This window comes from Oryctolagus cuniculus, chromosome 2 (assembly GCF_051225735.1).
Source record: "Oryctolagus cuniculus isolate XC-2025 breed Fujian yellow rabbit chromosome 2, ASM5122573v1, whole genome shotgun sequence".
NCBI lineage: Eukaryota > Metazoa > Chordata > Mammalia > Lagomorpha > Leporidae > Oryctolagus > Oryctolagus cuniculus.
Window position 1 is genome coordinate 70,309,961 of NC_142868.1, and position 27,125 is coordinate 70,337,085.

Sequence of the window (27,125 nt, forward strand, 5' to 3'; positions counted from 1 at the left end):
GTTAAGAATTAACGGCATCGTGGCTATAATCCTCCACCTGAGGCGCTGGATTCTGTCCTGGTTGCCCCTCTTCCAGGCCAGCTCTCTGCTGTGGCCTGGGAGTGCAGTGGAGGATGGCCCAGGTCCTTGGGCCCTGCACCCGCATGGGAGACCAGGAGAAGCACCTGACTCCTGGCTTCAGATCAGCGCAGTGCGCCGGCCGCAGCTTGCTGGCCGCAGCGGCCATTAGAGGGTGGACCAACAGAAAAAGGAAGACCTTTCTGTCTCTCTCACTGTCCACTCTGCCTGTCAAAAAAAAAAAAAAAAGAGTTAAGAATTTACTTCAGAAGCCAATGGCTTTTGTAAAATGTGGCTAGATCCGTGAGTTGATTAAAAAGTACAATTTCACATTTTACCCTTGAATGCAATAAAGGTTTTTGTTCTTGTCATTTGTGGATATTGTTTCATAGTTCAAAGGGAAAAATGATTTGCATTGAAATCTTGTATCTTGGGGTTTTGACATTGATAATTCTAGTGGGTGTTTAAACAGGATTTTGGAATGCTCACAGAGTAAACCTTTGGCTTTTGTTAGTCAGGGAATGAGCTAGTTTGGGCAAAACAGAGAATTGTGAAATGTGGACCTTTCCCCAGGCATCAGTTATCATTTTAAAGTTGCCAACTGGAATCCAGAATACTGGAATATTCTCTTTATTACTCACCATGTGTTCATGCACAGGGAAGAACAGAGAAGCCCTTCATATAATAAGTGCCTCAAGGGACTAAGAATCACATAAGAGGCTAAGCAAGTGAGGTTACAATGACTTCCCCCTCTCTGCTCCATTGCTCTGTGGGCAGCTTTGATGGGTGCTCTCTCTCTCTCTCTCTCTCTCTCTCTCTCTCTCACTCATATTGCATATACATGGGCATTCAGTAAACGTTCCACAAATGAATGCTCTTTACTACAAGGATGAGGCAATGGAGGCTTGAAGAAATAAAAAGAAACAAGTTCAAGGTCACTGGCAAAGAAAGGGCAAGGACGAGGTGTGGCATTCATATCCCAGATTATGCCTTATAGACCCACATTATATCACCTCAAACTGTGAGAAGAATGATAACAGAGGTATTTATAACCATTATTTGTTATTTTCATTACATCTAAATTAGTAGTTCTCAACCAGGGCTGATTTCGTTCCCACTGGGGCATCTGGCAATGTCTGAAGATATTTTTGGTTGTCACAATTTGGGGAGGGGGGTTGGCACCGGCTGTAGTGGGTAGAGGCCAGGGATACTACTCAACATCCTACAATAGGCCCTCACACCAAAGACTCATTGTGTCGCAATGTTAATAATTCCAGCACTGAGAAACTCCGATCCAAGTTCAGCAGTGAAGTGCAGGGACGGTAAGACAAAAGTTGCGGACGTGGGAGTCTGTGCCTTTTGTCAACGTGAATTTGGTGAGAAAAAGAAGGGGCTGCCAGAGAAAGTTGCTTGTGGTTGTGACTGAGGGGGCACCTTGTCCAGCACTGCGCTTTTGTGAGCCTCTCGTCCCAACCTGGATTTTAGATCACAATAAGCCCAACACATCCCTCACCTGTGATCCTAACTGCTGACTTGAACTTGGATCCCTGTGCACTACATTCTAGACTCTTCCTGAGATTTTTCCCTGTGTTTCCCAATTTTCTTCAGGTTTCAAAAATATTTTATTTCTTAACAAAGCAGTTTACCATTAAGAAAAAAAAGTAGTCAACATCACAATTTTGAACTGCAATGCTTACATTGAAAACTTTTAGAAGGCTCACTGTCAGTTTGAAAGAAAGGCCTATTTAATCTCAAAGAATCGCTGTGTAGTTAAGACACTTATTCTGTGTCTTTTCTAACATTTATTTCACAGGATTTAGAGATTCCACTAATTACATCAATCAAACTTAGGAACATATTATTTGGTTTCCAGTGAAGTTTGGAGTTCTGTTTCTCTCCAATGGGTTATTGCTTTCCTGTTTGGACTGGAGCTTTAGGAGAGAGATGAGACTTCAAAGAGTAAGCGATATAGGGAACTTAGGGAACTTCTATCATCTCTTGTAGCAGCTTTCCACAAAAACTTTTCTTGGTGTACATTTGTTACTCGATATTGGAGCCTCATAAAACACATTGCATCATAAAGATGTGCTTTTTAAAAATTTATTTGCATGCATTCATAAATACAACATCAGGAACATAGTAGTTCTTCCCACCATACTTACCCTCCCACTCCTCCTCCACTTCCCTCTCCTGTTCCCTGTCTTTACCAAGATCTATTTTCATTTGAAGATGTGCTTTCTTTTTAATGGAAATAGAATGTACTTAATTTTCAATGGGAAATTCAGGAAAGCAACTAAGACTCCTTATACCAAGGATGGGTTACAACACATTGGTAATAGATCAAATAGATCAAAATATCTGAGGAACTATCTTCCAGATGGAACATTACAATGGTGTCTTAGCACTTTATATAAAGATCCTTCCAAGTTCAAATCCTCCTTAATTTTATTCCTCATGGAATAACATGCTGGCTTCTTTCTTCAAAAGTTATGTAATGGGGACTGGCACTGTGGCGCAGCAGGTTAACACACTGTCCTGAAGCACCGGTATCCCATATGGGCGCTGGTTCGACACCTGGCTGTTCCACTTCCGATCCAGCTCTCTGCTGTGGCCTGGGAAAGCAGTAGAGGGTGGCCCAGGTCCTTGGCCCCCTGCACCTGCATGGGAGACCAGGAAGAAGCTCCTGGCTCCTGGCTCCTGGCTTCAGATAGGCGCAGCTCCAGCCATTGTGGCCAATAAAGGAGTGAACCATCGGATGGAAGACCCTCTCTTTCTCTCCCTCTCCTCTCTCTGTGTAACTCTGACTTTCAAATAAATAAATAAATCTTTAAAAAAAAAAAAAAAAACTTCTGTAATGAGTTTGTGTGGGGCTCCATTTCAAGTTTACCTTCATGTTGGTGTCTCTCACTGTCTTCCTTAGTAAGTTCTTTTTGTTCTCATGTTGCCTTTTCCACAGGAAGTTTTGAAAGGGCTGCCCAGTGTCCCTCATCTGGGGTCATCTTTCCTCTCAGGCATTGGGCCATGATGGACTCGACACTCTTTGACTACAGAAAGTGTTCAGATAAAGTCACTGGCAACCGAATTATGCTAGACGGGAAGTGAGATTATCAATGTCCCCAAATACTTAAATACTCAAAGCAAACTGGTGTTGTTTTCTAGGTTCAGAGGGTCACACTCACATTATTAGCACATTGTCCCTGAACAAAGTACAATGCTTCCTTTGGTACACACAACTTCAGCAAGATCTCTAAAGGGGATAAATGTTGTTTTGCTTCTCCTCTGCTCTTCAGAATATTGATTCTATTTATAAACCCAAGATCTAATTTTGCTTTTCTATGGAAAATTAGGAAATTTTTCTGAACCATAAAATTACATTTCTTAAGAATGTATTTAGGGGCAGGCATTCGTTTGGTACAGTGGTTAAGTCACTGCATTTCATATCAGAGTGCCTGGTTCAAGACTCAGCTACTCTACTTCCAGTCCAGCTTCCTGCTAAGGTGCATCCTGGGAGGCAGCAGAGGATGGCTCAAGTAGTTGAGTCCCTGCCATCCATCTTGGAGACCCGGATGGAGTTCCTGACTCCTAACTTTGGCCTGGCCCAACTCTGGCTGTTGTGGGAATTTGGGAAGTGAAACAGCAAATGGAAGATGGCTTGATTTTTATTTTCTTTCTTTTTTCCTCTCCTCTCCTTTCTTTTTTTTCTTTCCTTTTTTTCTTTTCTTTTCTTTTCTTTTCTCTTCTCTTCTCTTCTCTTCTCTTCTCTTCTCTTCTCTTCTCTTTTCTTTTCTTTCCCTCCCTCCCTTCCTCTTGTCTCTCCTTTAAATAAATGAAAAATAACTAACTAAATAAGAACTTTTTTAGAGTATCAGTTTTCAAAAGTGAGGTTTTTTTTTTAAAAAAAGGGGTTGATTCCTTAGAACAAATCATATCTGACTAGGTCCCTGAAGAGATAACATTATATGATGAATATCATGGGAAGATGGATTTACAAGAGCATGACACTTGCAGCTCACATGTTTTTTTTTTTTTTTATTTTTTAAAGATTTTATTTATTTACTTGAGAGGTAGAGTTACAGACAGTGAGAGGGAGAGACAGAGAGAGTCTTCCATCTTCTAGTTCATTCCTCAAATGGGCCCAATGGCTGGAGCTGAGCTGATCCAGAGCCAGGAGCTTCTTCTTGGATTCCCATGCAGGTGCAGGGGCCCAAGTGCTTGGGCCATCTTCCACTGCTTTCCCAGGTTATAGCAGAGAGCTGGATGGGAACAGGAGCAGCCAGGACTAGAACTGGCACCAACAGGGATGCAGGCACCCCAAGTGGAGTATTAACCTGCTGTGTCACAGCACTGGCACCTACAGGTCACATTTTACCTCCTGTCAATTCCTCTACCCACAGCAGCTGAAGTCTCCTCCTTCCACTGCACTGCAAATCAGAAAGTTCATCTGGCTTTCCATAGTTTATTTTCAGGCTCAAGTTAGGCTAACAGTTGATATCTGGAAGTGTGGTTAAGTGCAGCTTGGCTAGAAAGCATACTACAGATGAGTCTGCCTGTCTCCTGAAGCGCACAGGCAAATTCAAGTTGTTCAGCTGCCTGTGTGTGACACCTGCATGAACCCACAGTAAAAAGAAAAAGAAATTTAATGTATTAAAAAGCTAGCAACTCCACAGTACATTTCTGGCACACTTTTAGGACTTTCACAGACATACAAAGAAACAATGTTACATAACATTGGAAACTGGTAAAGTAAATATTCAAGTGAAGGGAACATTACCTACAGAGGCTCATTTAGCTCAGGATGAAGACAGTTTTGAAAGAAGAAAGGCGTTCTTACTAAAGATTGTAGCAAATAAGCACAAAGGTGTTTCCAGGTATGGTTTCAAAAATTATTATTTAATATTTCTCTCAATGCTTGAAACATCCTTTTTAACCATGGGTAATTTGAAAAAATTTTTACAGTAGAGAATGATTTTAAAGTGGGTCTAATTTAATGATTTAGTTAATATCCATAACCAATATGAGAGGAGATGCAGAATGAAAGAAGAGTAGAAATGTCTACTTAGTAAGTATTTTACTGATTAAAAAAGACATTCAAGAGCAATGCTTAAAAATCAGAAGTGTTGATTTGTCTCACTAATGAGTCAGTTTTCATAGGAAATTCTGTTCAATGCTAAGTGGAGATAAGTACATTGATAATCAACTACAACTATTTATCAAAAAATACATCTATAGCATATTCATTAAATACAAAATTCCATAAGTAGAAATTCATTCAGAGCTCTCAAAAGATACACAGACAAACCTCAAAGATGGAAATCAAGGGAATAAACTGAAAGAGGAAATGGAAATACAGATGGAAAACTGGAGTGGGGACAGCAGTCAGATAGTGACGATGAGAAGGACCTGATAGGTAGTGAGCTGGAGGCATAGAGAGGGAGGGAAGGAGGAGAGGGGGTCACTTTGCAGAACTGTGACAGTCTTGAACATTGCATAAAACCTCACTAAAGAATGTTCTGGAATTTTGAAGCAGTTTGATTAAATGTTACAATAGGAATTCTGTGAACATTATTGAATTAACTACTCCTCTCCCTCCTTATTTCTTATAAATCCTGATGTCAGTAAACTGCTTCTAAATTTACATTTTGTGTCCTAAAAATATGCACATTTTTTTCTTTTTGTAGGATGATTTTATCATATCAAATGTTACATTTCATTATACTTGCCTCAGTTTCTGGTGGTAAGTAGAACTTTTTCTTAAGTACAGAGTGAAACAAAAACATTGCTAACTTGTAGATGGCAAAACAAGGGCGCATAAGCCCAGAGAGGGAAATAACACCACTCTTCCCACACATGTGAGAGAATCCTACGCCATCTACTCCAGGGAAAGAAATGAAATACTTTGGTTGATTTTCCACCCATGACTCCAGGGATGTTTAAAGCAGGGAAGGAAATTGAGGTGAAGAATAATAGTGAGGGTCTATATGTATATCTTAAGCTATCTGTATCTTTACATCAAATATATATCCTTCTATATAACACATTTAAATAATATTTAAAAATATTAAAAAGAGAAGTCTGATTTGGCTCATTGATTAGTTTTCCATCAAACAGTTCAAAACAACACACATTCAAAAGCAATTTTGTGCTGAAAAATGTATGTAACTATTCATACATCATTTATGTATTTCAGTGATTTAGCTACTGTTGCAGCCTACATCATGCTCACTATACTTGTTTATCAATTACTTAACTAATATTTAGTAGGACAGATTAGTATTTCTTAATTCTTATGTTTATTCTTTATTCAAAATAAAAGTTCAAACATTCCTTTGAAAATAACTTATGTATGTTTTGTGTGATTTCTAGCATTGTTATTAGCATTTTAGCCACAATCGACCCTTTTTTCTGGCTTATATTAAAAATATAAAATCTTGGTAAAGATATTTAAAATAAAATAAATTCCACTTAATGTATTAAACTATTCAGTACTTTTCATTGTGACAAGATTGTTATCCAGGTTATTATATTCCTTCATGGTCATTGTTTTACAATTGTATTGATATTTTATTGAGAAAAACTTTCAGTATTAATTCTAATGATTTTTTTTAAAAATGGCTACAAAAACTTCACACGTTTATATACATTCTTTACACATGGATATGGAACATTAGCAAAACTTGACCACATCCAAGGTCTAAAACAAGTCTCAACAACTGTTAAAAGCTAAAAGTATACTGAGCATAGTATTTACATTAGGATTGAACTAGAAAAACGTAACAAAAAGGCAACCTGAAAATTCTAAATGTTTGAAAATGAACCACAATCTTTTTGTAAATATGGCTCAATGAAGAGAAAACATTATGGGTTTGGAAATACATTGAATTTAGTTATAATTAGAATATGGCATATTGAAATTATAGGATGTAGCTGAAACAGTCCTGAGATCAAAGGTCTAGACTTGCATATTTACTTTAGAATAGGGAAAAGGTACAATTTAATCACATGAGACTACAGCTCAAGAAGGTAGAAAGAGAATAACAAATTAGCTGTAAAGAACCAAGCAGGCAAAGATAAAGCAAACAGCAGATATTAGTTAAATGGGAAGCAAACCCTCTGTATATTAGAGAAGGTCAACACAGTCACACTTTCCAGTCCATTCTATAGCTGGTGTATTCTAGGCAAAATCTGAAAGGAACATTCTGAGAAAGAAAAAACTCACGGGCCTTTTTTTTCTCATGGATATACATGTAAATTTCATAAACAGAATGTTACCAAATTTAATCCAGCACTATGTTAAACACAATAAGGATGATTACATTGCAGCATTGCAACACAGTTGGGTTATTCCATGATTGAGAAGCTGTTTTAAAATTGAATAATCAATACATGCACTACTTTTGAGTATATACCAAGAAACGTGAAAGCAGGGACTCAAAGAGATATTTATATGCCCATATTCAGGTACCATTATTTGCAATAGATAGAAGCAATTCAAGTGTTCATAAGTGGATGAATGAAGAAAGAAAGTGTGGTATATATATATACACTGAAATATTATTCAGGCTAAAAAGGGAAGGAAATTCTGACACATGTACAACATGGATTAATTTTGAAACATTATACCAGTCACAGAAGCACAAATAGCATAAGTTGTACTTATATAAGGCACTTAGTCAACTTCACAGAAACAGAAAGTAGAACTAGAGAGGCTACCAGCAACTGAGAGGGGAATAAGGAGTTAGCATTCAATGGGTACAGAGTTTCCATTGGGGAAGTTGAAAAAATTCTGGAGATGAATGGTGTGATAGCTGCACAGCATTGTGAATAAACTTAATTCCATAGAACTAAACACTACAGATGATTAAAATAGCAAATTTTATGCTATGCATATTTTACCACAATATTAATAATTTAAAAAGTAAGTATACTGCAGAAAAATATTTGGAAAAATTCAATTCATAATAAAAAACTCTCAGTAAGCTCAAAATAGAAGAGGATTTTCCTCATTCATTAAAGTTTATCTTAAACAAAAACCCAAACCAAAATGCTTAAAGGTGAAATACTGAAAAACTTCTCAAGGTACTAAGAACAATCTAAGAATACCCACTGTTATTTCCATTAAGTATTACACTGAGTCAGTGTAGTTAGAAAAAAAATAAAGGGGAGGATTAGGTGAAAATTAACTATTCACAGATGAGAAAAATCTAAATTAACCCATCTAAAAACTATTTGAGTCAAATTACATTAACAAGAAGTTTATATACAAAGTCAATACACAAAAGTAAGCATTTGCTGGTCATGCACACATACACACACATGCAGAGACTAAACTAAATTAAACTTTTTACTGGCATTAGCTGCTGTGTTAGGAATTTGAAATTCTGCCTTCTGAAATTAAGAGATCTAATTACTAAGCAATATATTCTAAGATTAGCACATAAAATATAACTCATGACATCTGTTGAACTTATATATAATTTCTATATTAGCAATATGGAATTTACCAAATAATATTTAATCTCCCAAATAATATTCTTATTAAAAGTAATATTTTAGTGCAGTACAAATGCTTTACACCAAAAGGTAAGACTTCTGTGGTTAATGGGAATTTTTTAAGGCAGATGGGCTCTCCATTAATGAGAAGCTGCCATACAGTTCAGCTGGAAGTAGAGTGTTGGGAGAAGAGACACATTGCCAGGTAATTCTTGGGATGGTTGCGAATTCTGGGGAAAATCATGTGCTATACAGAGGTATATTTGTGCAATTTAGAAGGTGTTTATGATTGTTTTTGAGGAGGGTCTATCACAAGAACCTTGGCTCTCTTGTGCCATTGATCCCTTTGGCAGTTAATGAACAATGTAGACTCCATTCTTGGAGTAATGCTTCTAAGTACATAAAATAAAAAGAGAACAAGCAAGGGAGTCATTATACTTAAGTATGGCTAGTAAAAATATAAAACAATGTGATATAGAAATAGACAGGGTTTTTATGAACACATTATGTGACAGGATTTGGTGGTGAGTCAAAAACTGCACAGTAGTAATTACCACCAGGTTACTAAGGAGTCATAATGAGTTTTTTTTAAGTCTGTGATTAATATGATGAAGTCATAGATATAATGAATATTCATGTGGTTTACAGCTTCCATCAACAATAGGAGAATTTGCTACTGTTTCAGTTACATGCTAGTGAAAATACAAATATTTCCTTTCCCAAGTTTATAGGCTACAAACCTTTTGTGGTAGTTCTTGCTACCTTGCACCCACATACTTTCCTACATATCTGTCTGCATGATGATTGTTACAATAAATATTTGAGTTTTATTTAATTCTGTTCAAAGTGTTTTCATTTTTGTTCTCTATATTTGTTTTTAAATTTATTTGACAGGTAGAGTTATAGCCAGTGAGAGAGAGAGAGAGAGAGAGAGAGAGAGAAAGGTCTTCCTTCCATTGGATCACTCCCCAAATGGCCGCCACGGCCAGCGCTGCACCAATCCAAAGCCAGGAACCAGGTGCTTCCTCCTGGTCTCCCATGTGGGAGACCAGCACTTGGGCCATCCTCCACTGCCTTCCTGGGCCACAACAGAGAGCTGGACTGGAAGAGGAGCAACTGGGACTAGAACCCGGTGCTCATATGGGATGCCGGAGCTGCAGGTGGAGGATCAACCAAGTAAGCCATGGTGCTGGCCCCTCTCTCTATATATTTTTTGATATTAAGAAGACCAAGAGGTATATAGCAGTACCCTTCAACGCCAAGATTAAAAACTGCAAACTTTTATCCAATGACTAAGGAACAAATAGCCTAAACACTACACACAATCAGAAATATTAGATATTTCTTTTTCTTTTTTTTTTAAGATTTTTTTATTTGAAAGACAGAGTTGATAAAGAAAGAGAGAAACAGATCATCCATTTGCTGGCTCACTCCCCAAATGGAAACAGCTGGGTATAGGTCAGGCCAAAGCCAGGAGCTAGGAACTCCATTCGGGTCTCTCGCATGGGTGACATGAGTCCAAGAACTTGGGCCACTGTCTGATGCCTTCCCAGATGCATCAGCAAGATCAGAAGCAGAACAGCGTGGATTCCAGCCTTTGCTCTGACAGGGGTCATAAGCAGTGACTTGGCCCAGTGAGCCAAAATATCAGTCCCATATATCTCTTTCTTGAAACAGAAAAATCTAAATGTTATGCAACTTACTGTTTCAAAAAACACACTTATTTATAGTTTCAGCTAAAAAGGATTCAATTATGTTTTGAGGGTCTAAAGTTCTTTTAGTACATTAGCTCATTTTAAATGGTGAAACAGTGTGGTCTGCTATCATATCCAGTGCCATCAGACACTACTGGAAAATGACCACTCCGGAAGGGGCCTTTGTGTCACATAAGCACAGAATTTGGAAGAACAGTGATGAAGAAAGGGAGAAGCATGGGGCCATTCCAGGCCTGGATGGGATCCTAAAGACCATCTTTTGCCAATAAAAAGCTGTGAATGATTCAATTATCCACAAAGCACTCTGTGTGTCTAAGACAATCACTCACAGGCACAGTTCCAGTGAGGGAAATGTGTTATTCTGTGAGTTTCTTTTCCATCCAAAGCTAAAATTCAAGAAACCAATATAAAGCTGTTACTGTCTTGATTTCCAAGGTCAACTACAATCTTGTTGAGTGGACCTACTTGCCTGGCCTCTGTGAAGTTATTACCTGACTCAATACGTGTACACTAAACTCCAAAGTAACCTGTCTTGTACATTGCTTCACAGAATGTGTGATTAAGCTGTTCAGTGACATCTACTTCCAAGGAGGAGACATTACTACTGTTTATACACCAAATGCTAAGCACTGCCAAGTGGTTTGCACCTATCACCCAAGATGTTTGCTCTTCACTTTTATGGCGGAGTCATCTGTAGATTCTACTAAGTGGTAAATGGTTAAGTTTCTAAATGGAGGAAAGAGATTTGAGAATCCAATTATCCATTACAAAATTTCCATTATTTTATAAAATTTAATGCTAACAAGGGGAAAACAAATAGTACTTCAACTAAAATGTTAAATATCACAGGGAAAAAAGGGTGGTGTTTAGCAGGTTAGAGAAGAACAAAAATGCTTATCACTGTAGATTTTTCAGACTCTGTTGCAGTCACAATATTAATACTATAATTTCTTTCTTGTTCTTTTCCATTTATTATTGATATTTTGTATTACTTAAACTAGAACTTTATCCTGCTATTAGAAAAAATTAAATATTTATAAACATAAGTTGAAATATTGTGTACAGTGTTCCCATCATCACCAAGACTTACACTTTTCTTTATCTAACTATATATGTATACATATTTAACCATTGGAAGTAATTTTAAAACATCATGACATTTTGAGCCGGCGCCGTGGCTCAATAGGCTAATCCTCCACCTTGCGGCGCCGGCACACCGGGTTCTAGTCCCGGTTGGGGCGCCGGATTCTGTCCCGGTTGCCCCTCTTCCAGGCCAGCTCTCTGCTATGGCCAGGGAGTGCAGTGGAGGATGGCCCAGGTGCTTGGGCCCTGCACCCCATGGGAGACCAGGAAAAGCACCTGGTTCCTGGCTCCTGCCAGGATCAGCGCGGTGCGCCGGCTGCAGCGGCGGCCATTGGAGGGTGAACCAGCGGCAAAGGAAGACCTTTCTCTCTCTCTCTCTCACTGTCCACTCTGCCTGTCAAAAAAAAAAAAAAAAAAAAAAAAAAAAAAAAAAAAAAAAACATCATGACATTTTAACCCACAAATGCTTTAATATTCATAAATCTATGCAAATGACATAAGAAATTTTTTTAAAATTCCCTCTTCTGGTTGCTTTTGTACCCCAAATATACTTTATTGCTACTAATCAAACTGTGTCAAGATTCACAAATTACATTTGGTTGTTTTGTCTCCATAGTGATGTTTTTAAAATTCTAGAATAGTCTCCTACCACTTTTGTGTCCATGTTGATCCTGAAAATTCAATGATATAGTCTTTCCACCAATATTAAGTTTAAGACATTTTTGTGTATTATGGCTACATTCACAGATATTTATAGAGCACTCTGAAATTATAAAATTTATTATTCTGTCATTTAGAACTGGGATCATAATATTAACAAGGCAGTGAGTAAATACATTAGGCTTTGTGGGTCAAAAGGCAAAATTGAGGTTGCTATGCAAATACGTATACCATTTAAATTGTGACCAATTAAAAATATAAGAATCATATTTAGCTTATGGGTTGTACAAAAACATGGTGATTTTAAGCTACATTCCACCAACAGGCCATAGTTCATCTATGCTTGTTTGTTTCCTGTTAAAGAGGAGTGTCATGTGTGGTCTCCTCAATGCAGGAATGTTGAAATGAAATGCAAACTCAAAATCTTGCTAAGAAAATATTTGCTTTGGCATGAGCTGGAGGAGTTTGTTCCTTTCTCTTTGAATTTCTGCTGAATTTTAAAATCCACTATTTTAAAACATAAATTCTCACTCAGTAATTTTTTTTTTAAATAGGTTTTCTTGCATCCTGAAAGACAGTGTTACAGAATCACTGCCCAAGGTGAATATGACAGGAGCCATTTCTGGGTATTCTTTCAAGCAATGCCCACACCAACTAAGTGGTAAGATGTCCTGTTAGAATTAATAAATAGTAGTCATTGTGATATATACATATTGTCACATCAGATATAGCTTAATGGCTTTAAAATAAAATGCTGCTATGTGGAAATAAACTCTCTTTAATATAGAGTAACTATTGCAAATGCAAGCCTGCCTCCTCTTTCCCCTGTCCCACCCTATAGTTCATCAAAATTTCTTTGCTTGGTGGTAAGACATCTTAGTACTTAGCTATCATCATTCCTTATTTTCTTTTTATTTGCCAGGCTAAAATTTTATGTGGAAGTCTTTATCAAACCTATTAAATCAAATGTTGCAAATATAAAGATTGAAGTGACCCTTGTCTTCACAGAGAAATAGCACTTGAATAGGTTAATGAATGAATCAGTCAGGAGTTAAGGAGACAGGAGAGGCTAGGTCAGAATATCAGATGTGAATCTACAAGTTTAAAACCTTTGTGAGATAAGACCTTTGGAATTCTTGTAGTGCTTCCATGTGAATACAGCAATTTAGTAGGTTAAAATAAAAGCAGAACAGGCCTTTGGCTTAGCAGTTAAGACACCTATGCTCACATCCCCCCACCCCCCAACCCCTGGTCAGGGAGCCTGGTTTCCAGTCCTACTCAGCTCTCCATTCTGGCTTCCTGCTAATGTACACACCTTGAAGGCAGCAGGTGATGGCCCAAGTGGTTGGGTTACTGACACCTACATGGGAAACCTGGATTGAATTCCTAGCTCCCGGCTTCCCCTGGCCCAGTCCTGGCCACTGAGGACATTTGAAGAATGAACCAGCTGATGAGATCACTGTCTTAAAAAGTTAAAAAGAAAAAGGGTATCTGAGGAAAAGTGGATGAAAAGTGTAACAAGTCAGGAGGAAACAACTGCTAATATGGAAATATTGCAGTGGCCCCTGGAATCTGTTGGATACTGTTATTTTCCATTTTTATTTCCAGCCTGCAACAAAGATATTTATGTGGATCTAGACATGCAAGGTATGAACTATAATGGCTCTGTAACAAAGAATGCCCAGGAATGCCAAGAGAGATGCACGAATGATGCCCACTGTCACTTTTTCACGTATGCGACACGGCAGTTTCCCAGTGCGGAGCATCGGTGAGTGAGTGTAACTTAAGCCCAAGGACGTTGGAGTGTCCAGTGAAAAACAAAATGGTGATTTATTACAATTTTTTCAGCAACTTAATGCCAAAATTTATTTTCAGCTTCTAAAAGACACTTCTATTACTCATAGTTTTCTTCATGAAAAGTGCACTGAAAGCCTCATTTGGATGCATTTCATGGCAAGGAGTCTTTTAATGACTTTGTTATATAAAATACATATGCTTAACTTCTATCAGCTAATTTTAGTGGTGCTGTGTCTTACATTTGATAACTTTGAAATAGCTACAATTGATCTGATGGGAAAAGCCCTTCCCAGGATAAAAGATGTCACAACCTAGCCCTACAGAATAAAAAATAAAAACACACTCATCTGTCTCTGTAATGATAGTTGCATATCAAGACAAAATAACTGAAGTCAAGGTGAAAAGTTTTATCTTGCTCCACTCAGGATTTCTGAAAAATTTCAGGGATAAATCTATTGTATATGAATATAAAAATGTCTCTAATGACTAAATCAGTGTTCACGTTTTAAAAAATTTATGAAGAAAATGTATTAATTTTTTTAAACTTAGAAATATTTGAGATGATCTCTATTTGCGCAGTGAACTGCATTTATCCAGAATCCAATGAAGAAAGTGAAATAAGTTCAAATGACTAATATTTGGATTTTAACATAGGACTTTAATATTCTGCTTTCCACAGATATAGAAAGGAGAAAAGTGAGAAGGAAGCAAAGTATCAAAGATTTATTTTAAAACAACAATGATTTTTTAAAATTAGGAATTAGTTTTCCATGGCTTGTCTGAAGCTCATATCGAGAAATATCTTTGTCAAAGAATTCACACAAGGTGAACTGCAAGCCAAGAAATTGGGATTTCCTTATCAGTACTTTAACAAAAATGTTCAAGTGTTAAACTTGAGAAGGGCTTGAGAAATCAGTCATTCATTCACTCCTACTCTTTGTGTCATGACCCTTCTTCAAGCTGTCATTTTACTGATGAAGAAATCAAGTTCACAAAATTCTCAGGACTACTGGGAGCCTAGGAGCAGTGCTGGGACTCAAGTCCAGCTGTCTAACCTTCCCTATGGCTGATCTTCAAAGTCATTCCTGTGTTCTCAGGTCCAAGTCATCTCTCCAAATGGAACTTCTTATCATCTCATAGTTTTCCTTGCACTTAGAAAAATAAGAATTTTTTCCACTTTTGTTTTTATTCAGGAATATTTGTCTATTGAAGTACACCCAAACAGGGGCACCAACTGGAATAAGGAAGCTCAAAAAAGTGGTGTCTGGATTTTCCTTGAAATCCTGTGCACTTTCTAACCTTGGTAACTATTGTTTTCTTAATGAGGTAGTCTAACCATTCAGAATGTACAAGGCTGATGATATGTACAGTAGCTCTCACTTAGGATGCAAGTTTATACTCACTGATACAATGGACCCAGTGATCTCTTACCTGCTTCTTGTGATAGGTTTTCATTGTGTGCTATAAAGTCACAGCTCAATTTTGTTCCATTTTTATTTTTTAATATATAGAAAATGGATTTCATGAATTTCATAGGTAGGATTCCAAGAATCCAACAATAGAGCTCATTTTTAAATTTCAAGTTTAAAATAATTGCAACATTGTTCTTAATTTAAACAAATTTAAAGATCTTGGGATAAACTTAAGATTTTAATATGGAATTTACAAGTAGTATGACTGCAATTTCCATGATAATGCTGGTGAATTGATTTCCTAATGTGCTTTCTTCTGTCACACAGCTTGTATCAGGGACATTTTCCCTAGCACGGTGTTTGCTGACAATAACATTGACAGTGTTGTCGCTCCAGATGCTCTTGTCTGTCGCCGCATTTGTACTCATCATCCCAATTGTTTATTTTTTACCTTCTTTTCCCAAGAATGGCCCAAAGAATCTCACAGGTGAGGAATTAGGGTGAAGGGTAACTTGTATTTCTTTAAAAACAGCTGATCACTGTTCATCATAAAATTATTCTTAGTAACTAAAAAGTTAATCTAAGTGTACTGTGAAGAGAAAGTATTGGAAAGGGAAGTATTGTAGATTAGAGAAAATTAAAAGATTAGACAATCAAATGAAATGCATAATCGTTAAGTGGATCCTTGTTTTTAACAAATATGTAAAAGAAGTTTTGGGGAGAATTGGGCAAATTTGTGGACTGGCTATTAAATGATGTTGAGGAGCTGGCATTAACTTTGTTAGGTGGAAAATAATATTGTGATTATGTAGAAAAAACCCCCCTTTTTAAAAAAAAATGCATTCCAAAGTATTTGGGAGTTAATTATCATAATATTTATCATTTAAATACCTGAGCAAAATAAATAGAAAACACAGGAAATATATTTTTTTCCAAAAGGCAGTTCAATCTATTGCCCTGTTTAAGATCATTGAACCAGAAGCAGAAATGGCAGGAAATGTCAGTGAAATGTCAAACTCAGTGTGGAAAGGGAGAAATGGAAATGAAGACTGACATCAAGAAGGTTGAGTGATAGTAGAGGGGAGCCAAAGAATTGAGGCCATTTCTCTCCTGATGGGAATTAACATAGGAAACACAATGGCAGAGAAAATGTCTTTGATCATCAAAGGGACACTTGCTGGGGTTGCTGACCCTCATTACCAAAAATATTTAGAAATCATAAAGTTAAGTTGGCTCCAAAACCCAGATCCAATATTGAGTCAGCTCTCCATATTTGTGAATTCTGTATTCATGAATTCAATCAACTTTAGAAAATATTTTTATAAAATTGTGTCTGACTGAAAATGCACAGACTTTTTCTTGTCCTTATTCCATAACAACTATTTACATAGAATTCACACTGCATTTGGTATTATAACATAAAGATGATTTCAAGTATGTGAAAGGATATGCACAGGTTACAGGCAAATACACCATTTTATATAAAGGATTTGAGAATACACAGATTTTAGTATCCTTGGGGTCATGATATTGAGTGACAACTGCATTATCAGATTCAGAACTCTCAGGGATCTTGATATTTGCTTGACTTGGCTGTGTCATTGTTGCGAGTGCCCCCAAGGCCAATGCAGCAAAGGTTAAGTCCTTGAGTTCCTCGCCTATTAGGCAAGTCTTATTTTCCATTGAGTATGGCTGTAATTTTAGAAACACCTGGCCTATTAACAAATATGTATCTATTACTTTCACTTACTAAACACATTTAATACAATTTAGTTGGTGCCTACTGTGTTTCAGGTATTGTTCTAGATACTGGGGATATTGTTAGTGAATTATAAAGATAAAAATCTTGCCTAGTTGGCCCAGAGTGGAGGTGACAGAAAAGCAGTTAGATTAGGACATACTGTCAATAAATTTGGTGATAGATTGGATGCAAGTTTTGAAGGAAAGACAGTGAGTGATGTCACCAAAATCCTTGGGTAAAGGAATTGGAAAGATGGAAATGCCAATGACAGTGATGTGGAAGACTTCACGAGGAGCAGATATCATGGGGAAGAGATATCTTTCAGACATCTAGGGAAAACCATTGAATTGGCAATTAGAAATGGAAGTCAAGTTCATAAGAAAGATTTATACTAGATACCAACACTGTACAGTCAGCAATTGAAGCCATGAGGTTGGTGAGATTATTGAAGAATTAAATGAAACATAGAAGAAAATAGATTCAAGGATTGAAATTGGCAAATTCAGAAATCAGAAAAATGCCTTTGTAATTTATTATTATGTTAATCGCTACTCTTTTTTCTTTGTCTTACTCTCATCTTTTATAAAATTACCAATCACACTTGTAAGAGGAGTATGACACATAGTCCTTAACACAGAATATGATAGGAACATGGCTGATATAAACCAAGACTTGGCTATCCAAATTTAAATTAAGTAAATCAATCTAAAACATTCACTTCCTCATATAGATTAGCCACATTTCAAGTGCTCAATAGCTACATGTGACTAGTAGCCATTGTATTGGATGGAATAATGAATAATTCATAGATCATTGTTCTATTGGACAGCTCTGCTCTGGACTGTGATTTTGTGTTATTCAGAAACAGGTACCTCCAAGAAGATGCAGCCATGTTGTGGAGTCGCTGATGACTTTCACTTGCCCCCTAAAAATCCTGTAACAACAGCAGATAGGAGATTTCTAGTTTATGTGAAAATTCTTAAATCTTTTAGAGGAATGGAAGAAAATAAAGAAAGAAGATACTAAGAATAGTGAAACAGAATAAGCTCAGAAAAATTTTACAGAACCAAGTGGTCATTTTGAAACTCTGTCTACAATCAATGGGTCATAGAGTGAAACTCAATGATTCATGGCACATTCTTTCAAAATAGGAAAAGTTTTGCTAATAAATGCCAGCAGAAGCTGATCTTACCTTCCATAGGTGCTGTAAAAATGTTTTTTCTTTGATATGTTTTATGTGTTGTGTTTTTATTTCAATTTTCTTTTTGGTTAGAAATCTTTGTCTCCTTAAGACATCTGAAAGTGGATTACCAAGTACACGCATTCACAAGAACCAAGCTCTTTCTGGTTTCAGTCTACAAAACTGCAGGCATAGCATCCCAGGTAAGCAATGAAAGTACTTCCGATTGATATCAGCAAGTCTTTAGGAGACTGATGAATGTCAAGGTTCTGAGTCTTATATCTGATATGTGATTTGTTGTCTAGTGTTCTGCCATTCTTCATTTTACTACGACACTGATTTCTTGGGAGAAGAACTAGACATTGTTGACGTGAAAGGGCACGAAGCCTGCCAGAAAATGTGTACCAGTGCCATCCGATGCCAATTTTTTACCTATTCTTCATCTCAAGAATCTCACAACAAAGGAAAGTAAGGCATATTTATGTTACCTAGATGCCCATGTCCCATTTCTTTGAGAGGTACATTACATTCATACCACTTTGTTTTTAACTGTAGGGGCACATGTTACTTGAAACTTTCTTCAAATGGATCTCCTACTAAAATACTTCATGGGAGAGGTGGCATCTCTGGATATACATTAAGATTATGTAAAATGGATAATGGTGAGTGCAATATCACTCAAAAAACATATGAATGTGTTATTCTGCACTGAATAAATCATAACAGAGTCAAAAATAGAGAAAGGAGAAAATTAGAAAAATAGCTAATTTAGCAATTTTCTGTTATCTTCACTCCTATCACCCAAGCTAATCATGTTTTGAAGGTAAATACTGGGTCTTGACCAAATTATTAAATTTCTAATATTAATTGAATATGTGTTTAAATTTGATGCATTTATTCAACTGGTAACACTCAAACTCAGCTAATGCTCTTATGTCTGGCCGTTATCAAGACCAAGGATGTTTCTTATTATACCTGATAATTGAATTAATCAGTACTTTGGCTAATCAAATTTTTTTTCTTATAATCTTTGTATGAAACCTAAATAACCATCAACTGTTCTCAAAATTATGTATCTATTCATGAAACACTAGAGTGACTCATTTTCAGGGGGCTTCATTCTTCCATATTCCCTGCAAGAGTTCTGCAGATATGAAAATTGGCCAAAGTTAACCTTGATTTGTAACAATGAATATGGTTAGGCACAAATACAAAGGTTATCTGTATACAAGACTTACAATTAACAATAATTATGATGAAAATCAGATCAGCAGTGTTTCCATCTCAGTGGCCAGTTTCTAAGCACAGAACCAAGGGATAATTTATGTACAAGTAGAGTTGTTTTAAGGGACAGAATCCCAACAGGAAAGAACAAACTACAAACACTTCCCCCTAAATCACTGTGGTAATATATTATGGCTTTGCTATTTTAGGATTATTTTTAAAAATGTATTTAATTTATTTCAGAGGCAGAGAGACAGATTCAGAGAGCTCCCAACCACTGGCTAACCCTCCAAATGCCCAGAATGGCCAAGGCTGGGCCAGGCCTAAGCCAGCAGCCAAGAACTCAGTTGGGGTCACTCATGTCGGTGTCAGGGACCCAAGTCCTTGATCCATTACCTTCTGCCTCCCAGGGTGCTCATTAGCATCAAGTTGGCACAAGGAGTGGAGCTGGTCAAACCGGGCACACACTCGATCCTGGGATGCAGATGCCCTGCGTGATCTCAACCACTGAGGCCAACATCTGCTCCATCTTACTATTTACTAATTTACATAAAGCTACATATTTTTGACTTTATTGTTTAATGTCCAATGTTATAATGCATTATGAATTAAGGTGCAACTGAGATTTAATGGATAAAGTGAAAGTGATAACCATGCTTTAGAAGTTTACAGTTTTAGATGTATAAAAATTGGGGCAGTGAGAATGCTTGCTGTACTGGATGAATCAATCTTTAATGTCTGTGAACTTATCTCATGGAAAGTACAGAAGAATATTTCGCTCAATGCTAACGTCCTAACTAGTAAATTTTGCCTGCCTAGAGTTTATAGGTGCTCTCATGAAAATCTCTGGATGGCTTCAGCATCTTATAAAAACCAATCAAGTTGTATTTCCTACTTTCTCTATTTTCCTCACAGTAAATTTGCCCAAGACAAGAAGAAGCACTCAAAATAATTCAGTCATTTTGATTCCACTTCTTTTTTCAATTTTTAAAAATTTATATAAAGGGAATAAATTTTATGTATTTCATATTTACAGATTTAAGAGTATAGTGATACTTCCTACACTATCCTTCCTCTCCCCCATGTTCCCACACTCTCTTCTCCTTTATTTCTTATTTTCTTTTAATTTTTACTATGACATACTTTAAATATACTTTATAACCACAAGTTTAATTCTCCACTAAATAAAGAATTCTACACAAGTAGTAAGTAGAAAAACCACTGTTCCTCAAGAGTATAGACAAGGACTTTAAACAATAGTCAATGGAGGGACACTTAGAAAATTCTGTTTTGTACTCAACATCTTTCATTATATTCTCTGCTGAAATTATAGACTCTTGCCTGTAGGATATACAGAATATATATCAGGTGGAGATTGATAATTGTGGGAGAAAACATTAGAGAAAAGAAAAGAGAAAACTTTGGGTTTTTTAGTGCATTTTCTGAAGTAAGAAAATTAGATCACAAGTTTTACTGTACATTAGTAGATGAAATAACACCCTGAAAGGACAGGATATGTCTGTCTGTGATGTTTATCATGTCCTAGACTATTATTGGTTTAGAACATAAATTCATTTTCTGAAGATAAGTAACAATGCTATTAAAATAAACATTTCTTAATAAATTTGAACATTCTATTTTCAGAATTTTGTTTAAACTGAGAAACCAAATAGTGAACATAAAGAACTATGACCTGTACCTCATTAGGTCTTACATTGAGCTATTTATAAGCAGTTATAGCTTTCCTTCGTAATTTTCCTAAAATTTGTTTTATGCTCTTTATGTCAGAAGTTTCAGAATAGAGTTAAAATATTTTAGAATGTCCCTTCAAAAGAAATATCCCCACTCTTTTTTTAAGATATATTTTTAATTTATTTAAAAGGCAAAGTTACAAAGGGAGAGGGAGAGGGATAGACTCACTCCCCAAATGTCTGCAACAGCAAGGGAAGGGCCAGGAGGAAGCCAGGAGCCAGGAACTTCATCTGAGTCTCCCACATGTATGCAGGGACCCAAGCACTTGGGCCATCTTTTGCTGCTTTCCCAGGTGCATTAACAGGGAGCTGCACTGAAAGTGGAGCAGCTAGGTCTTGAGCCAGCACCCATATGGGATGCCAGTGTTGCAGGGGAGTGGCCCAACCAGCTATACTACAACGCTGACCCCCCTCCTCTTCATACATAAGTGAGAACACCATCCTGGCTCCCACAAACACATCACATTCATTTTTACCTCAGCTTGCTGGTAGCTTGTGTTGCCTTCTGAACTCCTTTTCCTGTTCTGTCCTTCTATTTGAAATCTCCTCCAGTATTGTATGTTCATTTTCCTATTGAGGGAAAATAAAGGCTTGGAAATATTGCGTACTCGTACAAAACTAGTAGACATCTAGGACCTGATGTTTCATGGGGGGCTCTTCTGCTAACTGCACAGTCCTCCTGTAGCTCAGGACATGAAGCTGCTCTCACCCTCTGAGCTCTGCCATTGGAAGTAGTCTGGCCCCAGCATGTTGGCATCAGATGGGAGTTTGGTAAAGCAAATTTCAGCATTCCCCACAGACCTACTGAATCAAAATCTGTGTTTTAAAAGATACTCAGGTGATCTGCAAGCACTTGAAGTTTGAGATGCGCTGCTCTAGAATACCGCCACCTGTGAACATCTCCCTCCTGCACCGTCTGGGTTTTGCAGCCAATTTGGCCAAAACACCAGTCAGGAGCTTGCATTAGTGTGTTATGCAACGCAGAAAGTAGATAGGAGATGGACTATCCTGTCCAGGGCAGCAGCCAGGAGGGGAAAGAAAAAGGGGATGAGTCAGTTAAATCATTAGAGAGGGCCAAGGTGGTCCCAGGAGAACCTCAAACTGTCAACAAGGCCAAAAAGTGGAAGAAATTCATGGAAAGAAACTCAGTCCTGTTTTGGATGTGGATAAAGCAGGAGTGTGGGTAGGAGCCAAAGTCTGCCCCCTGAGAAGGGGAGGCATCAGGCAAAGGCTGCAAACTGAATGGAAGGTTCTCAAGTTTTGTTCATAAAATTAATTCTCAAACTTCCCTTGGGCTGATTCAAAACCCAGATTTCTGGGCTCCACAGCTGGAGTTTCTGATTCACTAGATCTGGGGCGGGACTCAGGCATTTGGATTTCTAGCAAGTTCTCAGGGGGTTCTGTTGGTCTGGGAACTGCTCCTGGGGAACTTAAAAACCGTCAGTATCATCATTTGAAGGATAGACTGCCTTGTGGCAGCAGATGGAGATGGCAGCGTTTTGTGTGGCCTGCGATTACAAGATGACTTGGTCAACTTTCATGTGCATGGTTTGCTTTATCAATTTGATGATAAAGTCTTCAACTCAATGTCATGGTGAACTATGGAACTGAAGGAATATTTCTTCTTTTTTTAATTTTTTTTTTACTTGAAGGAGCATAACTACTGATGGGAAGTTAACAGTGGGAAGCTACTCACTGCAATCTTTCTGTTGTAGTGTGCACAACCAAGATCAAGCCCAGGATTGTTGGAGGATCTGCCTCTCTTCCCGGCGAGTGGCCTTGGCAGGTAACCCTGCACACTGTGTCACCCACCCAGAGACACCTGTGTGGAGGCTCCATCATTGGAAACCAGTGGATATTAACAGCTGCTCATTGCTTCTATGGGTCAGTGCCATTGCTATTTTCATTAGCTCACTAACTACACACACACACACACATATGCAAACTATTAGTTGAGTATCAGTAAACACATATTTAAAGGTAGATTTTCTTATTTATTAAGTTAATTTCCTATCTTTAGAGGGAAAAAAAGCAAAAAAAAAAAAATCAAGAAATACTCATGATCTACCAGTAGTTGAATAGGTGCAGGAACACCGCTGTTTGACTGCATGTTATCTCATTTTCCTAATTAAATGCACACATACTTTCCGAGGCTTTCTTGCTTTCTGTAAGAGCTTATCACCCCCTGTGCATTGTGCCCAGAACTAAACTCACATTGAAACTCCTGTTCTCTGAACCAAGTCTCATTCATATTCATCCTCTCTTTCTCTCCTTCCCTTCTTTCCAAATACAGAGAGTTCATTATGCATCCTTGAATTGGGTTCCTTGTTTATGTCATTTTCAATATTGGCCAAACCTAAATCTCCATCTGAGGAAACAATGCAACCCAGAAAATTACAGTATGCCAAACTTCCTCCTTGCTCGTTACTGTCCTCTGAGTTGTTTCCAGGCACAGCTTTGTGTGCTGTTTTTTTTGTGTGTTTGTTTTCTGCTCAGTGTGCAGGTTCATACTATAACCCAAGGATACATCTGAGCTCTGGAGTTCCCTTTACCTTTAACATTTGGGGAAATGCAGTCAAGCAAGTCCACAGGAATTTCTCAGGGTCACAGACTGTCACGAGCAGCATAGAGACTAGCACCCAGGACGTGTGTATGTGTGTGTGTGTATGTGTGTGTATTGGCAAGTAGGAAAAGCATTTGTTCATTCTATATGCACAATATACGGTTAATGCTACCTCAGTACATTAATTTTAAGCAGGATAGATGAAAAAAATTTAGGATGAAATCACTTTTTTCTACCTAAAAGCCTGTCATTGGCAGAAAATATTAATAATATTAGTAATAGTTAAAATGCTATGAAGTTCAACATGTTTGTGAATTATTTAGTAAAGTTAATTTCTTTCCTCCTATTGCTTGCTCCTTAGGATAGAATCTCCTAAAATTTTGCGTGTCTATGGTGGAATTTTAAACCAATCTGAAATAAAAGAGGATACGGCTTTCTTTGGGGTACAAGAAATAATAATTCATGATCAATACAAAACTGCAGAAAGTGGGTATGATATTGCCCTGTTGAAACTAGAAACAACAATGAATTATACAGGTAGGTGTAATTTTGACTGGAGAGTTAACCTCAATGGAGACCTAGCTAAAACAGTTATCACTACTAGGTTCATGGCCTGTGCCTGCCATGCTCTCTGTGTGTTATTATCACATCAGGGGTTCTGTAGAGCTAGTCTCTCAATTTGTTGAGAATGAAATTCCATTACATTTTATTTTGGGATTATTGTGAAGATATGTTTCCTCCAGGCTTCTTTAGGTGCCTAGAATGACATGAACATGGGATATAGAAATGTATAACCAACCAAAAAATGAATATAGAAAATGGAGAAGATATAAATAATGTAAAAGAAGAGAATCTCTAAGAGAAGCGAGATACATTTTGCTTCAGACAACTAACCTATGATTTTAAAAATTTAGATTCACAACGACCCATTTGCCTACCTTCCAAAGGAGACAGAAATGTAATATACACTGATTGCTGGGTGACTGGATGGGGGTACAGGAAACTAAGAGGTAAGACATGATGCCTTTAAATATGCATCATCCTAAAAAGAAAGAACACAGTTTAATCATCACCTTTTCTGCTCTATCAAGCCACACAGCTGAAATGTGAGTGAGACAACACTATTCCAATGTAAGAAGTATATTAATCCATGTGGAAAGACAAAGCCACCCACATGAGGATAATGTCATGTTTGATTGGGAATTTTTCACATGACTAACTCTCTGTAAAGACTAAAGACTAATTATGTTTTAATGAAATTTAATGTGAAACAGCCCTTTTTAATAAATGTTCTAAGTTGGTTATCCAATTGTTTTCCCTAGGACATAATTCCAGTTAGAGTCATAGTTAATTTTTAAACTTAACTAACAGTAACAAAATACCACTTCTAATAGTGGGAATAGCATCTCCTTTACACTCTGCAATGACAAAAGGCCTAGAGTAAACCTATTTTTTCCTTCTAGATTGTTATGTAGATATGACATTGACTGTAAATGTGTCTAAATATTTACATAAATTGTATCTATGATTATTCTACCAAACAAAACCAATATTTTTTTCAGACAAAATACAAAACACTCTCCAGAAAGCCAAGATACCCTTGTTGTCAAATGAAGAATGCCAGAAAAGATACCAAAGACATGAAATAACCAGTGGGATGATCTGTGCTGGCTATAAAGAGGGGGGGAAGGATGCATGCAAGGTAAGAGATGTTCTCAACCAATCGCGTATATCCAACCTGCAATGTTTAAAGCATTTTAAGAGTTTAAGAGTATCTTCGGGCTATGAGCAGACACCACAGGATTTGTCTTTCTTAGGCTGAAACGTAAAATGCTCAGACTGGGTGAGAGCCAGCAGTTGGGTTCTTTGAGTTTATGAAAGGACCAGAACAGAACTTGAGGCAAAGTCACTCAGAGCAAAATCTGTTTAAGATGGGAAGTTCTGAACCAATCTCTTTGTGTGTGTGTGTGTGTTTTTCTTTTTTTCATTTTCTTGTCATAGGGAGATTCCGGAGGCCCCCTATCCTGTAAACACAACGAGGTCTGGCACCTGGTGGGCATCACGAGCTGGGGGGAAGGTTGTGCACAGCGGGAACGGCCAGGCATTTACACCAATGTGGTCAAGTACCTGGACTGGATTTTGGAGAAAACTCAAGCACCGTGAGGGAGCTCCAGGCACCATCTGACTCCCTGAAGTGCAAACCAGATCATTCCTGGGAAGAGGGCTTTGAATTCACTGACAAAGGCACCAGGCTACCATGTTGCCTCCACAGTAACGAATGGAAAGTGCTTCATGGATGTAAAAAAATACCAGTGAAAATGCCACTTTCACAACTCCCATCCTGTGACATTCATCATAGGTTTTCAGCATCTAGTCTTCTTTATTCTACTGGGCCAATGAATGATATGTTTGATTTGTTTGAATATGATGATATGTTTGAAGATTAACACAGGAGACATAGGCAGGTATCCCAGAGAAAGAATCTAGCAGAGGCAGCAAGGGATCAGATAGAACTGCTGAAAGAGACTACCATAAAAAGATTTGTTAAATAAAAAATGGGAACTGGAAGATAAGGGAACAAGAAAAATAATCATCAGCTTTCAGGAATCTATACTCTGCCTCTATGAACACATGTCTTTTGTACAGGAATTCAATAGCAGCTTTGCAGAATAGTCAGGAATTTATGTCATTTCAATTTTTAATATACCTCTTTTTCAAATCAGTGTTGCTAGACACAAGGTTAGAGGGACTAGAAATGAAGACTCCAGAATTCCTGTGTGGCAGAGCATTATGAATAGTATTTTTCCTGAAACAGTACCTTAGGGAACAAATCTTGAAGATCTACTTGCCTAAGAAACTATTTGGGGATAATGGTGTATTTATTTGGAGTGGTTTGGGAGAGAGAGGCTGGAATAGATAAGGGAAGAAAGCTAAACTCCCCTAAGACAAGCTGTTGTCCTGAGTGTGGGCTGCATAATAAATGTATTGAACAATGATCAGTCTAAAGTGTATCAGCAATACAGGGAAAACTGATTTGGAACCAAATGGATAGCTAGAGTCTTGAGCCTCTGCAAACGGCTCCCTGTTTCCAAGGTCTGGATTTTTCCCTTTAGCACAAATATTTACACAGTTATTGTTCTAATAAAGTGCAATAACCTAGAATTTGAACTGTCTCCAAATAGTTTTCAACCCTTGTCAATAACTGTGGGAAGCAACTGAGACTAGACTAAATTACTGGAACTAGGACTAATTCTATGCATCTGATCTCCCACAATATGGCGCTGAGAGCAAGCAAACAACTTCTACACAGCTGCCTCACCAGTTTGACTGATAAACTGCAGGAGCTGATCCTGCTCCTGATTGGAGGAGAGCAGCGTGCTCGGCGTGTGGGCAGCAGGGTTGGGATTGGTGGAAGAGGACTATAAAGGAAGAGAGGGACAATATGCACTGGG

The 27,125-nt window shown here is 37.5% G+C and overlaps 1 protein-coding gene across 2 annotated transcripts; it reads left to right on the forward strand.

Moving 5' to 3' along the window:
* Positions 1-4,720: 4,720 nt before the first annotated feature.
* F11 (coagulation factor XI) lies at positions 4,721-26,841 on the forward strand. 2 transcript variants are annotated; one of them, NM_001082792.1, is given in 15 exon segments: positions 4,831-4,925; positions 5,736-5,791; positions 10,813-10,972; positions 12,560-12,666; positions 13,614-13,773; positions 14,996-15,105; positions 15,542-15,701; positions 18,229-18,338; positions 18,441-18,603; positions 18,691-18,797; positions 22,826-22,994; positions 24,035-24,210; positions 24,588-24,683; positions 25,236-25,375; positions 25,675-26,202. In NM_001082792.1, coding segments are annotated over 14 exon segments (1,875 nt in total). In that variant the 5' UTR covers positions 4,831-4,925; position 5,736; the 3' UTR covers positions 25,837-26,202.
* The last annotated feature ends 284 nt before the right edge of the window (positions 26,842-27,125 follow it).